Source organism: Anolis sagrei, chromosome 4, assembly GCF_037176765.1.
Source record: "Anolis sagrei isolate rAnoSag1 chromosome 4, rAnoSag1.mat, whole genome shotgun sequence".
Classification (NCBI taxonomy): Eukaryota; Metazoa; Chordata; class Lepidosauria; order Squamata; family Dactyloidae; genus Anolis; species Anolis sagrei.
Window position 1 is genome coordinate 167,761,664 of NC_090024.1, and position 18,854 is coordinate 167,780,517.

The 18,854-nt window shown below is 38.8% G+C and overlaps 1 protein-coding gene across 1 annotated transcript; it reads left to right on the top strand.

Moving 5' to 3' along the window:
• Positions 1–1,094: 1,094 nt before the first annotated feature.
• Positions 1,095–18,835, top strand: TM2D1 (TM2 domain containing 1). Its single transcript, XM_067467857.1, has 7 exons — positions 1,095–1,323; positions 6,029–6,102; positions 6,811–6,919; positions 9,708–9,799; positions 11,776–11,849; positions 12,525–12,661; positions 16,130–18,835. Exons 1-6 carry the CDS (start codon positions 1,163–1,165, stop codon positions 12,633–12,635), a joined length of 621 nt encoding a protein of 206 aa, XP_067323958.1. The 5' UTR covers positions 1,095–1,162; the 3' UTR covers positions 12,636–12,661; positions 16,130–18,835.
• The last annotated feature ends 19 nt before the right edge of the window (positions 18,836–18,854 follow it).

The window sequence follows — 18,854 nt, forward strand, 5'->3', positions numbered from 1 at the left end:
TTTAATTCCATCATTGGTGGAGCTCAGAATGCTCTTTGATTGTAGATGAACTGCAAATCCCAGCAACTACAACTCCCAAATGACAAAATTAACCTCCCCAACCTAACCAGTATACAAATTTGTGCATATCAGGTATTTTTTGCCAAATTTGGTCCAGTGAATGAAAATTCATCCTGCATGTGATCGCATTTCTGTATACGAACCCACACGGTCTCTTTGATCTTCCAGAGAGGCCCTGCTCGCGATCGCACCTGCATCGCAAGCACGATTGGGTGGGACAAGGCACAGGGCCCTCTCTGTGGTGGCCCCTTGACTCTGGAATTCACTCCCCAAGGATATCAGGCATGCCCCGATGCTGGCAGTCTTTAGGAGGAGTTTGAAAATGTGGCTGTTCCAGTGTGCATTCCCAGAATAGAAAACCCCAAAAGCACTTTGTCCCAAATGTACTTTACTAGAAATTAATGGCTTGGAATTCCCCCCAGGCACTTCCATGCCATTGAATGCTAATCAAGGTGATCAGAGGAAACATTCACATCTAGCCCCAGCAGACAAAAGTCCTTTGTCTCACCCTGGTCATTCCACAGATATATAAACCCATTTTTCCTATATCCAACAGACCTCACTACCTCTGAGGATGCTTGCCATAGATGCAGGCGAAACGTCAGGAGAAAAATTGCCTCCAAAACATGGCCATATAGCCCGGAAACACCTACAACAACCCAGTGACTAGTATGCTCCTCCCACTATACCATTGTTGACGTCCCCTTTCTCTTTTGATACCCCAAAAAAGCATGCAGATATTCTCTTTAAGGTGCTATTTTTCAGGTGTGATTTTACCTCAATATTTTGGGGCTAACATATAATCAAAGCTGTGATTAGAGATGTTGTTACGCAATTCAGTTTAGCATGCCAATCATGACCTCTCCTGAGTCAAGACCTCTTCTGAAATAAGGGCGGCCCTTTCGTTGCCTGGCAACAGGCCTGCTATTTCTACAAGAACCATTGGCGGAGGGAAAGAAAAGTGGGCGGAGCCTGCCTTGCGTTCTGTGTAAAGACTAAGACGGGGACGCCATCTTTGTTGTGGGCAAAGGCGCGCTTCCCTGAGAGAACGGCGCTGCGTCCGGGTTTGTGTGTCAGCTGACAGGGAAGCTCGCGTTCCAACATGGCTGCCTGGCTGGGGGTGGCGTTGCTTGGGCGCAAGAGGAAGAGAAGCGAGGCGGGCACGCTGTGGCCCTTGGGGGCCCTGTGGCTGGCCTGCCTGGCGGCGCGGAGTGCGGCGAATGGCGAGCCGCCCTTGAAGTGCGAAGACCTGCGGCCGGGACAATATCCTGCCACCGAAAGGGGGCCGGGCAGCCCCTGGTTGCCATGGAGACGGGTGAGGAGGGGCCCCAGGGCCTCGAGGTGGGCGCGCGGCGGGGCGGAAAGGCAGGCCTGCGGAGCCCTTGTGCCTTGGAGGCCGAAGAGATGAATAGGATACGAGTAGGGATAGCGCATGAGCCCTGCCACAGGCCCCAAACAAAGCGACAAAGGAGCATGGCATGGGGAATAACAACAACAACAACACCACTATGTAACAGCCCTTTCGTTCCTGGGTTGTAAATGTCATTCCCTACATCCCGCAGCATATTTTGCTCTAGTTTTTCAATAGATATCTTCATCCCTTTCAACATAATTTGTGGAAGCCACAAAAACGGAAGTTTCTGTGTTGGAAACTACAACATTCTTCAAGCTTCCACTATAATTATAACAAATATATATAACTATTTTCAACAAAAATTTAAGCAAATCGTGATCTGTTTAAAATTACAACATTTTATACAGCCGACCAAGTTGGAATAAGGCGCCATTTCTTGCTCAAGATTATTATACATGGTCTGATCTTAACCGCCTCCTCTCTATATGCCGAAGAGCATAAATGTGGGGTTTTTAAAAAAGAGAGTAAGGAGTGAGCCATTTTTAGACCTTTGGGGAGAGAGTTCTAGATAGTACTGCACAATTAAACAGGAAATCACACCTTCAAACCAGGAACAGATTTCCCCCCTCAATTTTTGTTACCTAGTGTAATAGCTATGTGACTAGTGATGCACAGACTATTCTTCCAGGTATTCTGGACTTCAACTCCCAGAAGCCCCAGCTGTCTTGGCCAGTGATCCTGTTTGAACTAGTGCAACGTGCTCTACATGAAACTGCCCTTAAAAAGTGTCCGGAAACTGCAATTGGTCCAACGTACAGCAGCTAGACTGCTCCTTGGAGCAGACTCCTTGGGGATGACTCCAGGAAGCAGCCCTCCAACCCAGTTCCACTGACTCCTGCCTTCTAGACCCAATTTAAGGTGCTAAAATACAGCAGAGCATCCAAAAATCAAACAGGATCCTTCAGGTTGAGCAGCCTCTCACAGCTAGCAAAGTTTGAAGTGCTGTTGGTTGTGGCTTCAAGAATTAAGAGTTTAGGCAGGCAAAGATGCAGAGCCCAATCTTAAAAAATCACAAAAGGTTTATTTACAATAATAAACAATAACTACATTGCTTAATAGTTAAGATGTGGGTCTGAGCTACTCTAATGCCCAGCTCTTCTAAGGTTTCAAAAGAGAGGGGAGGGGGGAAACACCAGTCACTACATCTCTCTGACACACATGCAGAAAGTCATCACTGAGCCATAGGGCAAAGCTACCCAGGGCCTTTCCAGACAGGCCCTATATCCCATGATCTGATCCCAGGTTTTCTGTTTCTCTCAGAACCCAGACTATCTGGCAGTGCAGACTCATATAATCCAGTTTAAAGCAGAAAACCTGGGATCAGATCGTAGAGTATAGGGCCAGAAAAGGAGTCATGATTATTCCCCCCCCCCCCACGCCTCTTCCTATTGTGCTGATAGGATTTATCAGAGTGGTCCAAACTTTTCCTCCTTCTGATGTGGGAGATAAGAGCTCCTCACTTGCAGGAAGCTTTGGAGGGAAAGGGAGGGAAGGTCTGTGGTAAGCATTGTGGGGCATTACAGGATAGTAGTAATCTTGAAAGAGAGGCAGCTCTTTTCCTCTCATCTGATAGGAGAGTTCAGGCCTCTGTGCTGTGTATTGCCATCTCACATTTTTAAAATTACAACCAGTCTTCTTTATAGACACAACATCTATGGATTCAACCATTCATGACTTGAAATAAAATAGAATAAAGAATCCAAAGGGCAAATATTGATTTACCCTTTTTTTTTTACAGACACCATTGTACTACACCATTGTATATAATAGGACTTCACCATCCATGATTTTGATCCTGGAACCAAACCCCAGCAGATACCAAGCAGCCACCGTATTTATTATTTATTTAATTGAATAAAATCATATAATAATAATAATAATAATAATAACAATAACTGAATAATATATATAACAAAACCAACCTAGATACACATCTCACATTCTTGAACACATATCTAAATTAACTACTATAAGACAGAGCCCCCGGTGGTGCAGTAGGTTTAACCACTGAGCTGCTGAACTTGTTGACCGAAAGGTCACAGGTTCGAATCCAGAGAGCTCCTGCTCTTAGCCTCAGCTTCTGCCAACCTAGCAGTTCGAAAACATGAAAATGTGAGTAGATCAATAGGTACTGCTCTGGCGGGAAGGTAACAGCACTCCATGCAGTCATGCTGGCCACATGACCTTGGAGGTGTCTGTGGACAACGCTGGCTCTTTGGCTTAGAAATGGAGATGAGCACCAACTCCCAGAGACAGAGTGGACAGAGCTTCTGAGAAGTTTTCAAAGGCAGCTCCACGTAGACAGTGATGCAGTAGTCTGTTCTGAATGTAACCAGAGCATGGACCACCATGGCCAAGTCAGACTTCCCAAGGAATGGGCGCAGCTGGTGCACAAGTTTTAATTGTGCAAAAGTTCTCGGGCCACTGCCAAGACCTGAGGTTCCAGGCTCAGCGGTGAATCCAGGATCACTCCCAGACTGCGAACCTGTGTCTTCAGGAGGAGTGTAACCCCATCTAATACAGGCTGTAACCCTATCCCCTTTCGACTGACCAGGAGTACCTCTGTCTTGTCTGGATTAAATTTCAATCTGTTCACCCTCATCCAGACCAACACAGCAGCCAGACACTGGTTCAGGACCAGCACAGCCTCCTTAGTAGCAGGTGGAAAGGAGTGATAGAGCTGAACATGGACCAAAGCATGATAGCATTGAATTTTTGCTGTTCTTGTTGTTAACCACTGTGAGTCCTCTAAGGGCTGAGAACAGCAGTATACAAATAAAGTAAATAAGTAAATAATAAATAACATCATCCGCGTACAGATGACATCTGACCCCAAAGCTCCAGATGATCTCTTCCAGCGGCTTCATGCAAATGTTAAACAACATGAGGGACAGAATAGAGCCCTCGGGACCCCACAAGTCAGTGGTTGTGAGGATGAGCAGGTGTCCCCCAGCAACACCTTCTGAGGACGACCCTCAAGAAAGGACTGGAGCCACTGCAAAGCAGTACCCCCAAGTCCCATATCCCTGAGGCGTCCCAGAAAGATACCGTGGTCGACGGTATCGAAGGCCGATGAGAGGTCTAGCAGAACCAACAGGGACACACTCCCCTTGTCTAGTTCCCCGCGAAGATCATCTACCAAGGCAACCAAGGCTGTTTCGGTACCATGTCCCGGTCTAAAGCCAAACTGCCGGATCTAGATAATCAGTGTCTACCAAGAATCCCCGGAGTTGCAAGGCCACCACATATTCCAGGACTTTGCCCAAAAAGGGGAAGATTGGAAACTGGCTGAAAGTTGTCTAATTGGGTGGGGTCAAGTGATGGTTTCTTCAACAGCAGCTTTATAACAGCCTCTTTTAGGCTCACTGGAAACTTGCCCTCCTTTAAGGAGGCATTAACCACCACCTTCACCCACCCTACCAAACCCCCTCCAGCTTCCTTTATCAGTCAAGGATGGGCAGGGGTCTAGGATGCATGTGGTCGGCCTCGCTTCTCCAAGAATCTTGTCTACATCCTCGAGCTGCACAGATTGAAACAAATCCATCAAAATCGGACAAGCAGATGCTCATGTTACATTCTCAGAGACTTCCGCCTGTGAAGAACCGAGCAAATGCTTCACAGCGGGCTGCCGAGTTGTCAGGGATCCTATCTTGGCAGACGGGATTTAACAGCCCTCTGACCACTCGGAACAGCTCCGCCGGACGGTTCTTCACAGACGCAATATTGGCTGCAAAGAAAGATTTCCTTGCAGCTTCTATTGCCGCAGCATATGCCATTAAATAGGCATCCAGCTGTGCTTGATTTGGCTCGCTAGACTTTCTGCCACACGCTCTAGTCTCCTCTTCATTCGCTTCATCGCTGCCAGCTCCTCAGTAAACCAAGGAGATGGTTTAGCACGGCTACTCGAGAGCGGACATTCTGGAGCAATCATGTCTATTGCCCTAGTCATTTCATTATTCCAGTGGGTGACAAGCATTGACAGGTTCACCAACTGAGGAGGCAGGAATATCCCCAAGAGCTGTCAGGAATCCATCCGGATCCATAAGTCTCCTGGGGCGGACCATCTTAATGGGTTCTCCACCCCTGCAGAGTGTAAAGGGTCTAAACTTGATCAGGAAGTGGTCGGTCCATGGCAATGGAGAGATGGTTAACTCCTCTACACCGCCACCTTCTTCCCATCCCTGACAGAAAACCAGATCTCTAATGTGTGTCCAGCACAATGAGTGGGGTCTGATATTAGTTGGGACAGCATGATCGCCATGGAAGACATAAAGTCCTGAGCCGCTCCTGATAGGGAGTGATAAAATTGTGAACTATAGCAGTGGTTCGCAACCTGTGGGTCCCCAGGTGTTTTGACCTCCAACTCCCAGAAATCTGTATTGTTTCTTTTAGATAGCAGATTCATTATACATACTTCTGTACTTTTAGTTTTCATGATTAGAATGAAAAGAAAGATTAAATACTGCTGTTGTAAACTAATCAGTAAATGAATTCCCTGTGTGAAATACTTCTGTGGGACTTCAGCTCACATTTATTTTCCTTAATTCTTCAAACATATATCTGTGAAGATCCTAAAATAGACAATGAGACTCAAGAACCCTTGAAGTGTACAAACCATACTGCATATGGTAAGGACTAGAGTATTCTAATGCTTTTTATTTTCTTCATATTGTGCATTATTGTGTGTTTGTGTCTTCAAGTTACCTGAGAAATTATGGTGACCATGAATTTTATAGAAGTTTCTTCAGGAAGGAATACTCAGAGGTGGTTTTGCCCATTCCTTCCTCTGAAATATAGCCAAAATATTTACAAAATGTTATTAATGGTCAGGGAGCATAACTAGATCTACATTTAACTGATCCATATATCTTTTTAGTGATGATCAGAATCACTGAATATGTGGCTTTTCCTTGCAGGAGTTACTATTAGAGTGGCTTGCACTATTCATGACTGTTTGCATGAGTGGTGTGTTTATTTAGCCGTAATAGCATTTGAAGCTCTTTGGTTATGAACAATTTCCCATGTGCCTTGATACTCATTTCTAGTAAGTATGATAATTTGAGCCATAAACACACATATGTTACTATGTCGCAAGTGGAAAATAATTCCAGATTTTCTGAGGGAGAAGCATTTCACAATACCAGTTATGTTAATATGTAAAACCTATTGAAATATACCTCCTTTTTTGTAGAAGATGTTTTTAATTTAAAGTATATGCAATCATTTCTCTTTGTTTTGTGTGAGCTGTTTTGAGCATAGAATGTGTAAATATTTATGTATTTTGTACTAAAGTGTTTCAGTGCTCAACACAAAATAGACTTGTTTTTCTCCCTCAGTTCCTTGCCTTCCAGCACCAAATATTACATGTAAGGATTATAGTGGAAATGAAACCAAGTTTACTGGAATGGAAACTGGATTTTTCAAGCCTGTGGAGTGTCGAAATGTGTAAGTAAATATATGGTCTCAAGTATATAATGATGCAATTTCTTCTAAACACTAAATATGATTATTATACAATTATTAAATATGAAAAACTTATATTCTCATATATCTTATGTTAAAATGTGCTTTCCTCCTACTATTATAGATGAGAGCCTACATGTAATAATACATCTTTTATAAATAAGCATGGTAAAACTGCTTCACATTGACAGAAGAGTTGTTTCGATTTTGGTCTGAGGAAAGTTAAACAGACAGTCCCCGAGTTACAAACATTCAACTTACAAATTCTAATAAATCCCTGATTTGCTTAACCAAAATATACATTCTGGATCATTTTACACTCATTAAAATATGTTTCCCAAATTTCTGTATAATATCGTGTTTTGTAGTAAAGATTACTTAAGAACAGGGATGAAACAACAAGGAGCGAGAGAAATCTACCCCTAGGAAGGGAAATTCACCCCTGAAAGAGTTATCATGACAAAAGGGATATCTACTGAAGCTTTCTCACCAACCCTTGTTTCCATAACAAGCCAATTTTTTTTCAACATCCAGTGGGCCGGCCAAATGTACTAGGAATAAATTTGATAAAACCCTGGATGATAGATGTAGAATGTGTTTCTGAGGGAGAATGGGTTTCTGAGGGAGGGAGGAACACAAAAGGGCTGAAACAGTAGAGTTAGGCCTTCATTAAGGGCGAGGGGAAAGTGCTTCATGAGGGCGGAGTAGTCGTTTATTTATTACAGTATTTATATACCGCCTTTCTCACCCCTAGGGGAACTAAAAGTGGTTGGAACAGACTGCAACAATGTGACCCTGGGAAGATAAAATGTTGTTAATATGTTCTGTCTTTTTGCATGGTATTGTTATGATGTGACTATTTAAATCTTAAATACAAAGTAGCTGCTTAGACAGCCTCATTTATGGGCCTATACAATTCTGTTTTTTGGTACATACACCATATCTATCCAGGACCACTGTTCAAACTTGGGAGAAGCCTATATAATATATTTAAAACAATGCAAAAGATTATTTGTGGTATCTGAGTTCCTAAAAAGACCATTTTTACTCTTTAGCTTGAACCTGTGTGGTTTAGCGTAATATAGTAGTTCTGCACAGAGAAATATGTTACTCTGAACTATTTACCACAGGCATACCACAAAATTGGTGAGCCTCATTTAGTGTCTGGAGAAGGAGAGGGTGGAATCACAGAAGCACCTGCTTTTTAGCTCAGTGGACATTGATTACATCGTCTGCTGAGATCTGGAGCAGTCAAAACTTTTTTGATCACGGTACCTTTCAGAAGATACTTATTTTCTGTGGAACTCTAATTCTAACAAATCCCTGATTTGCTTAACTAAAATATACATTCTGGATCATTTTACACTCATTAAAATATGTTTCCCAAATTTCTGTATAATATCGTGTTTTGTAGTAAAGATTACTCTTGATATTTTATGAATAATATCCTACTATCTCATATGTCTTTCACCTCAAAAACTGTACAAGAAAGAAAAAATAAAACAGAAATGTGGAATCCATTTGAAAAATCGACTACATGTGAATCACTCTTATTCAGATGGCAAATAAAATGGTGAAATGTGAAGCCAGTAACTACATGCCTGATAGTGCCTGATAGTGCCTGATAGTAATAGTTGTAGCACAAAATAGATATTTCAGAATCTGTACATCAAAAAGTTGGCTTTGTGTGTTTTATTTAAAATCCATTTTTAATTTTGATTTTTAATATTTTTTGCAGAACCCATATTATACTTTTGCAGAACTCCTAGGGTTCTGCAGAACACAGTTTCGAAACTGCTGCTCTAGACAACTGCTTCTTAAACTGTGGGTCCCAATCCCAAATGGTGTCTCCTTAGCTCAGTTATGGGGTCCTGAAAAAATTAACAACAGTAAAAGTTTACTGAATGTCATCTCGTGTCTGTTTTAGAATTTATATGAATCCCGTTGTTCAGTTTTTACAATGGACAGAAAATGCTTCATAAAAAAGACAATCAGCCTATTTAGCTAGTCTTGCAAATGCTGATTTGTTATTGGTAAATGTTTGATTTTCATACCTGTTTTTTATACCTATATACCCTGGATCATGCAAAACTTTATCAGGCCAAAAGGGGTCACAAATGGAAAAACTTACAAAGCCCTGCTCTAGGGGACTAATGTAATTATTTCATACCTCACAATAATAGCCATTTCATTTTCCTAATAAAACGAACAAACACAATATGAGCATACTACCCAACAAAAAAATAAAAAATAGCCTCCTGGGCTAAAAAGGGATCAAGGATATAATCAAAAGTCCCCATAAAAAGCATGGGCTAGATTTTAAAAAAACTGACATGAGGGGAGACCTGAAGGTTAAAAAATGGCTCTGTGAGCTGAATAGGACATGCAACTCACACTTTGTACTATTGCTAGTTCAGAATGTCAGCTTGTATTGACTTCCCTCTGTTTACACCAAAGGTAACATTGAACAGGTAGCCAAGTCTGAAATTTTGTTCAATCTATGACATATCCTTCCATCCATGTTACATTTCATTATTATAAATGTGGCAGCAGTGCAAACCTTAATACTCAAAATATTTGTTATTTTATGTATTTCTAGCCATATGTTGTTGATGTACAAACATAACTAGATTTTCATTTAATCAAGCTATGAAGCTGTTAGGTTCTGATGCTAAATTCCTTATTAAACAAGCATATGTACTGTGTTTGTAATGATAAACATGATTTTACAAATAGATCAGCGTATTTTACTCCTTATTTCTGTTTTTAGAAATGGTTACTCTTACAAAGTAGCAGTAGCTCTGTCTTTATTTCTTGGATGGTTGGGAGCAGATAGATTTTATCTGGGATATCCTGCACTGGGTGAGTATATTTTAAATATTGGTCTGCAGACTACCTTAATGACTTAATTCAACAGCTGGCATCTCTTGTGTGTCTTATGCATGCATACCCTATGTACTCAAGTATACATCTTGAAAAGTTAGTCAAAATAGCAACCCCAAAAAACCTGAGCTGACTTACCAATGGGACAGTGAGAACACTGCACCTTAAGTCTTATTAAAAAGAAAGGCTATCCCCTTCTCTGAATAGTCTAATAAAAAGTAAAATAAATGTCCTGGAGAACATAAAAGAAGCACCAACCCCCTGCTCTCTTCACCTTTGTGCCACTTTGGGTCTTTTTGAATGCCTAAGCAGGGAAATGGTGGCCAAGAACAATTGAGCTTTCCCTTTTCTGTGGTAAGACCCTCAATTTAACCACAGGTCATATCAAAATACATAATTCCCCCCCCCCCCCAAGCTTCCCTCAACATACATGATGCCAACTGATACATTATATACAGTACTTCCAAGATTATGATATATCTTTATGTTTGATTTAATAGTTAAATGGGATGGAGGCAATCAGGAGAGGCAAGATATTGAAAAATAATACTCATTTGATCAGATCACTACTTGATGTCATCTAGATTTGCCGGTAATCTTTGCCCCTGCATAGGGGAGGATTAAAAAATGCCCCACACCCAGGGACTAATGAATGTGAAACGATTCCCTAATGTCTTGAAAAATATCCCAGCTGCTAGACAAATAGTCCCACTGAAGCTCTTAATATCCTCAGCCTGGTGCAGGATGTGATTTTCTGGGATGCTCAGCACAATGAAGTTCCTAAATTTATTCCTAGAGAAGTTGTGGAGAAACAGAAGGGTTGTACTCTGATTTGCCCATTTTAGGGTCTGCTCCATGTAAGTGTGGGCAGCAAAGGCTGTTTTTGCTACCACTATTGTATCAGCACATTTCATTCAGTGGATGTACTTTGAGTGGCTGTAGGGTTAGCTCTGAGCTACTCTTGTAGCCCAGAGAAATGAAGAGAGCTTGTTAGAAATCCATTGAAAAGACTTTGCATGGTATTTTGCTGCAACAATTGTTCGTTTTTCCTTGGGAGTATGTATCAAAAGATGATTGTGGAAGGGCAGTTACACAAATATTAATTAAACAGGAAATTTAAAGTATAGATAACTCTAATTAAGTCTTTCCTTCCATGTTGAGAAGTCACACTCCCTATTTTGCCTAATTTCTTCATAGTAATTTTCCAGTCATAGCACTGTTCCATTATGCATTTACGGTCTCAGAACTAAATACAGTTACTGAAGATTGCATAAGAACTAGCACTAGTTGATTAATATTTAATTTGGAAGGGACATAGATGGATTGATGCTGTAATTAATTGCATAATTACAGATTATTGAATTATAAGGTGGCAGAGACTCAAGGTGCCCAAGTCAAACCTTCTGCATTAAAACAGAAGCATAGCAGCCTGTATCACGAAAGCTCCTGTTAATCACTTTGGAATGTGGCACTAAATTAGCATTTTAGGTTTGCCCTTAAGGTGTGCAAAATTTTTCAATTTGTATTGGAATCTGTCCTTCATAGGTTGATATCTGGTTTCTGCATATATTCAACCACACGGATTTGTCAGTAACTCAGCAAAAAATGGTTACACACTCACGCATTAAATTTTCTCTTAGTTTGAAGAGAAGATATTTTACACGTGCCTACATTTGTGATTTTTGCAACAGTTTTTTTTTAATTTAGAAAAGTTCCAAAGTTCTGTAGTGGATTCTAAGTATGTATCTACTGATAACAGGAAGGTACTTATTGGGAAGAGCTAAAAAAACAATTGCATTGATACACAAACCAGTGGCCCTTCAGGGTACATCTTGAAAGGCTTTTAGGGAATTGAAAAATGTTTGAATAAATTATTATTTAAAAACTACTTTCCTGGCAATTCTGATATCCTAAAGCAAAGCTGCTCATTGGTATAACTGTTGCTTTATTTACAGGCTTGTTAAAGTTCTGCACAGTAGGATTTTGTGGGATTGGAAGTTTGATTGATTTCATTCTAATTTCAATGCAGGTAAGTTCACGGTGTTAGAATAAAAGCTATTGGCCAAGTTACAAAAAACTACTTAGGTTTCCACAAGGGACTTAATGCTAGTCCATCAGAATTGTTGGCTGCTTTCATGTGAACAGCTAACTCTCATCTGATATCACAAACAGCTTTTAAAAATTTCCTCAGATTTAAAAACAGTTTGTGTAATGCGGATGTGATTGTTGCTGTTTTTTTTAAAAAAAAATCAAGCATTTTTGCATTTACATTTGAATTCTAGCCACTGTTGTTGTCATCAACATTATTGGTTTCTGGTTTGTAACAGAACAATATTTAGCTGCTTCTATTTCCATGACATATAGAGTGTGATGCAAAAATATATATCTGTAAATCTATACAATTTCTCTTTCCTTAGGGAAATGCAAGTTTGCTTCCTTAGTTGTAGTAATTGCAAATATTTGTATATATTTGTATACTTTTCATTAACAAACAGTACTGAAAATACTCTTGTGGTAATCTGGTGGGATTATCAAATGAGTCCAAGTACAATCTAAGTATAACATATTTATCTATCTGTGACTCACTCCAAAAATGCTTAGTTTTAAAATACTGTTTTGTCATTTTAATAACTGGTATTTTGTTCAGGAATTCTTGGAGCATTGCATGATTAAAACATATACATGTCCATGCTTTCTCTTCTAGATTGTAGGACCTTCAGATGGCTCTAGTTACATCATAGATTATTATGGAGCAAGGCTTACCAGGCTGGTTATTACAAATGAGACATTCAGAAAACCCCAGCTATACCCCTGAACTTGTCTGTAACTGCCTTGAACAAGGTATGTGCAGTTGACTATTCACAATAATTTATGAAATGTTACATATTATGCAAATGAGTGAAATTCACTAAGATTTTGTCCTTTCGTCATTTAATTGTAGGTTTACTAAAACGTTCATAATGTTAAACATTTATTATAAACCAGCAAATTCTTATTGCATGCCTTCAGTGGGGCTATTGCTGCTTGCAAACTTAGATGAATTGGTATTGTTGAAGGCTTTCATGGCCAGAATCACTTCAGAGCATTCTCTGAAGATGTCAGCCACAGATGCAGGTGAAACATCAGGACAAAATGCTGCAAGAATAGGGCCATACAGCCTGGAAATCACACACACCTCTTGGATGAATTTATTAGGCACCTTGTGATAATGCAAAAAAATAAAATAAATGAATACATTTATTTACTACATGTGGATGTGCACTTCTCTTACATCAAAGTCTGTGTAGTCATCTTTCTACATTCACTGGGGTTAGGGCCACAAAATGCCATTAAGTTGAAAAAATGTGAATTTTAAAAATCATAATTTTTAACCTTTACATCTTTAGGAATTTCTGGGCCCTCCAGCAAGATTATATGGTCACATTTGACTGAAATCTGATTGTGGAATTGCACTGGATGACCTAGAGATCTTTCTAGGAATCCCTAGGTCCTCCAGCTTAACTTTGTGATCAATTTCAGGGAAAAGTTGGTCATAACACCTAGAAATGTAAATCAAATCTACAAATAATGAAAACTACAGAAGTCGAACTCACAAATCTAAAGGGGTGTACTTTAAAATTGTGCTAGTTTGCTTCTTTTTCAGAAATGAAATGCAAAATTTCTCTATAAGTAAAGTTGACTTGCCTAAACCATATTTCTCAAGAAAGATTCTAGAAAACAAAATTTTGTCATTTACAGCCTAATTATACAACAGAGGCATCTCTCAGTATTATGTGCATTCTCCCACACCTAATTTTGTATTCATGATCTTTTGCATTTGATTCTTGAAATTTTTCTTTTGGTTCCCTCATATATTATTGAAAGCTAATACATTTTTTTGTAGTGTGATCTTTCCCTTTCAAACCACCATAGCTCTTCAGCAAAAGCTGTTATCTGCCATTTAAGTATGTTCTTTGTTCTCTGAACTGTTTGTGTCTGACATCTAAACAAATCTTTGGCTGTGACCCAGAGGACAGCTTGCTTGGCCTTTGTCAGTTTTATGAAGCAAATAATCACATGCTTAAGATTTTTTTCCCAATTTGACATTCGTGGTATTGTAATACGTAGTTATACTGCAGGTCCTTGCTATCTTCTGGGTTTTGGTTCCAGTAACTCCTGTGGATACCAACACTTGTGGATGCTCAAGTCCCATTATACAGAATCTCTCAATAAAATCATGACCCTTATGTAAAATGCTAAAATCAAGATTGCTTTTTGGATTAAAAATTAAAAATGTGGATAGTTGAATATATGGATACAGAAACCATGAACACAATGGGATAAATGCAGCTCTTCTTAATTTTGCATATTCTATTCTAAATATCCAGTTTCTTGATTTGAAGTGTACTACAGTCTGAAAATGTGTTTGAAGTATTTTCATCCAGAAACAGAAGTTGAATGTAAGTTACACTTATGAAACAAGCAAAAATATTTTAAATAAGTTGAGAAAATATTTTAGTACATTAAGGGCATGCATTAGCTCTTTGTTAAACCAGATTATAGTATATGGTTTCTTGATTCCTAAAGTCCAATTTGGATGGAGTTTCTGCCCTTTCCAAGCTAAAGTCAGTTACTCTTTGACACTACTAATTCAACATGTTTAACACTTTTATTCTAGTTCACTGTAGTTTATAGTCGTGTTTCAGAATTATTATTCAAATATGATAATTTGTAACCTTTTTTGGGCTTTTGTAATACCTGATGTAAAAAAAGCAATGTTGGATGGGTTGAGATCATAAATAGCTTGAGGGACTACCTCTGTGGGGAAGAGTGATATACAAACCATGTAAATAAATAAACAGTATCAATAGTAATACATAGCTAATGCATATTTTGGATAATTAACCCTGTACAGATCAAACAAATTATGTGAATAAGTTGAAATTTTCACTGGAATATTGTAAAATCCCTCTAGAAGTTTATTCACTATATCTCATAGCCTATAATGAATAAAATTCACAGATAGTACACAGATTCTTTATTTGTGCTGTGCTTTAGAAATACGTAGTAGAAAAAATAATGCTTGCAAGAAATAATTTTCTCTGTAGTGAATGAAACCCACAGCTTGGTTGGGGAGGGGGGGGCAGTATGCATCCTTTGGTGATGGCAGTGTTTGGTGCCCCCCCCACACCTTTTTGCTTCCTGCTTCCTGCAGGTGGCACCATACACCTTAACTGAATTCAAATCTTATAACAGTTGAAGGTATTTATGAATGCCGATTGATGTGTACCGTCTTATTTTGCACCAATTAATAAGACTAAACTCCTGTTTAAACTGGATTAGTTTTCTACCTCAGGCAAATATAAGGCCTTCCATTCTGTGTGCTAACATAGCAAAATGTTAAATCTGTGCAGAATTTATTATTTTGCCTTTATAATCTCTCCAGGTACATCTGGATTTTATCCTTATTACTCCTTACGCATGACGAGATCTTGTGCATGTTGCAGCAGTATTTTAACTGTTCCTTGTGGATATTGGAAAAGTGTGTGAGAGAGCTTTCAAAAGCTTTTAGAGCAAAAGGAAATTATATAGTGGCTTTCCTGCTCCATCCATGGAGATATATCAAGTTTCTAGACAGTGTCTGACAAATAAGATATTCTGGTTGTGTGATACCTCTATAGCTTCCTAACTGGAGAATTTCCATGAAAAATAACACACATTAATGTACAAAACTTTGAAATCCTGCTTCACATTGAATGTCAACATAGTTCAGTTTGGAATTGTATTAATTTCTCCACTGCTTATTTTTAAAGAAAAAAAACTAGCACATTAAAAACTGTGCTCTGAATTTGGTTTTTGAAAATTCAGTACCTCAGTTTTACTTCAAAAGTTGGGTATTTATGGGAACTTGAAAGGCCTCATTTTCCCTTTTTTGTTTTTTTGTTTTGTTTTTTGTTTATTTTCCACAATATTTTCTGTGGGGAAAAGTCAAAATGAAGGTAAGTATGAAAGGGTGTACATAGCCTGAAGAGCATTGGTCTGTCATATCAAATATGGCTGCTCTGACAATAATCAAGCAAGTTTCCATCATTTGTTTAGCAATCTTGATGTTAATGTGGAATAGTTGCTGTTCACATACTGCAGGAGCTGTATATTTTACACTAAAAGCTTGACTTTTCTGAGAAGAATCATTAAAAAGTTACAGTCCACTTGCCAAAGGAACAGGAGAATTCTCTGTAAACTATTCTTTAATTCTCTGTCATGGAGATTATGATTATGCTTTCCTGATGATTCTAAGATAGGTCCTAACCATTATTTGTTTTCTTTCAGAATTTAGCTCCATTTCCTCCATTTTAATGGGAGGAAGATGAATAATAGATGGTGGAAGTGGACTTTGTTCAAAGAATGTGATTTGAAGAAGTCCTGGGCACCATCAACTCTCTGCACAAGCTCTACCTGGCAAACCATTTCATCATACATGTGACTGGTTGCATCAAACAAGTTAGGGCTTTCGTGGCATGATTTAAAACAGCCCAATTAAGAAGAGGACAGTGACATGGCTTTTAAATGATTTTACTCATCGTTATTTATTTATGTACAGTGGACTTGTACAAGTTGGACAAAACTGTGAAAAGCGGACATGTAAATATCAAAGACAGCAAGAAAGGACCTCACATCCAGCATCCCTATCCCTTCTGCTCTTTCAAACCAAAAAGAGAGCTCAAACAAGCAAAACATTACGTTGTTTTACAGATGTACAAAGTTCTAGCTCATTCGCTCTTTCCCTCCCTTGCACCAAGTACATCTTGTACTTTTGGCAACAAGTTGACTGGATATTTAAAAGCTGCAAACTGCTCTGAAAGTTTCACATTGTGGGTTATGGGCCATGTGTGTTTGATCAAAATTCAATTACTGCACCGTGCCAGGCTTGGAAACCTATCATTGCAAGTTATGAAGTATGACGAAATAAGCTACTCTAATTGGTTCAGTATGGGGAGCAGTCTCAACCAAGCTTGTTATGATAAATAGCTTCCTGTGCTAAAGGTTCTCTGGAGCTTAAGTGTCTTGGCTCACCTCCTTCCACAGAATAAGGATGTTGTTCCCCAGGAACACTTACATCACTGTCCTTCTCCCAATTCAGAATTAAATGTTTGTAGCATTTTCATCTTGCTCTTATTGAGAAATATAAACACTGCTGTCATTTCCCTTGTCTTCCATGCTCTCACTTCTCCTTCCAGTCATAAAGTGTCTGACATCGCATTTTAATACTTCCAACTACTGTTATTGGCCATTTTACTTTTGTCAGCTATGCTATGTTGCCACTTGGAAAATCGTAAGTGGTGCTTGAAGCTTAACCTACTTATTCATAGCTAAAAAAAAGACAAGGAATGAACTGTGGCGCTAAACATACAGTGGCACTTGTTGAATATGTGGCTTCAACTACTACTGGTAGTTTTAACGGTATCTGCTTCTAGAAGAAACATTAGGCCTATAGCTAATAAAGGTAATGCACAGAACTGTCTCTGACATGCCTATATACTTGTGTGTAGCAACACCAAAGGGAGGCAGAATGCAGATCGGGATGTATTGATGGGTTTCCTAGCAATTTCTAGTCGAGGAACAAAGGGTTCCAGATCTCTATAATTTTATAAAATGAAATACTTCCTCCTTCCTAAAGTAGACATACAACTTTGTGGTCAAAAGTTCCACAGAAAACAATGTGCCATATTGGTAGAAATGCTATAAATTAAATAATAAATACATTAAATCAATCAATCAAAAGTCCTTTATAGCAGACTCTCAGTAAACTGGATCTCTAGCAGCTGGAACTCTCAAGTGACCAGTAAAGAAATGACAAAATAATTATGTGAATTTTAAAAAAAACATGTTTATAACATGCTAAAATAGTGTTACGTTATGTTTGTCTTTATCTTAATTTGATTTTAATTACTGTATTTCAATATTAATATCAAGTCAATACAGAATTTTTGGTATGGTGTATAGTATTAGTGAGGCCTATGTTTAATAGTAACTCTCAAGCAACCAGAAACTACATTTATCCAACATCTACCAACCTCTATGGGTGCTGTTTGACAGAGAGTCTACTATATTTCTCAAATCTGAGCCACTTTGTACTTGTTTCCACTTGGTGAGCCAATGACAAACCATGAAGAATCTCATGTTATATGTTTTTGTAGAAAACTGTAAAGTATTTAATATGGCTGCTGCTCTTGCCGGAGTAATACAAACTTATTCTTGTTGATTTCTTTAGCATTTTGGCTTACTAAATACAAACTGGTTATGTCAGTAGGTCCTAGTCTTTTACATACCTTGATATAGAATACCACTGTTGCTAACCAGTTATCCCCCCCCCCCCAAGCTTTGATCTCATCTCAGCCTGCGTTTATATATATTAATGTTCTGTTTCACCTTCTGCTACAAGATGTATGTAATGCTGAAGTTGGCATTTCCAGCCTGTAGTAGATCTGCAAAAAAGTCTCAGTTTTTAAAAAGCAAGCCTTAGTCATCACTTAAGCAATGACTAAGTGTGGCAATACAGAAATTAAAGGGAAGAAAACTTGATGTAATAAATCTAAGTAAACATGTTTCAGTAAGATGAGAAATAGACACTGCCGTTATTTCTGTAAGAAGGATGTGATCAAATACTTTAGGATAGTGTGGAGTTCACCTGTAATGCAAAATGTCCTTAGACTGAATACTGCCCTGCAGGGTTTTTTTTTTTCAGTCACAGGTAGATGATAGTAATCATGTTACAGCTTTTAATAAAGTTCTCACAAGAAGGAACTTCACCTTTAAAAATAGAATTTGACTGCAGGCACTTATGCTAATCTTCCTTTTGGCAAATCAGCTTTTTTTTGTATTGGATCTCGCTTGATTGAATAGCACTGGAGCTGCCAGAGTAAATGCTATTATCAGTGTACAGTAATTAAGGAAATAGTCCTTGTCACTCGGAACAGCATCCAGGCTGTGCCTGCTGTAATAAAGTTAAATGATAAAGAAATCTCTTTAAATAAAGTGCAGCTACTGGAGTGTG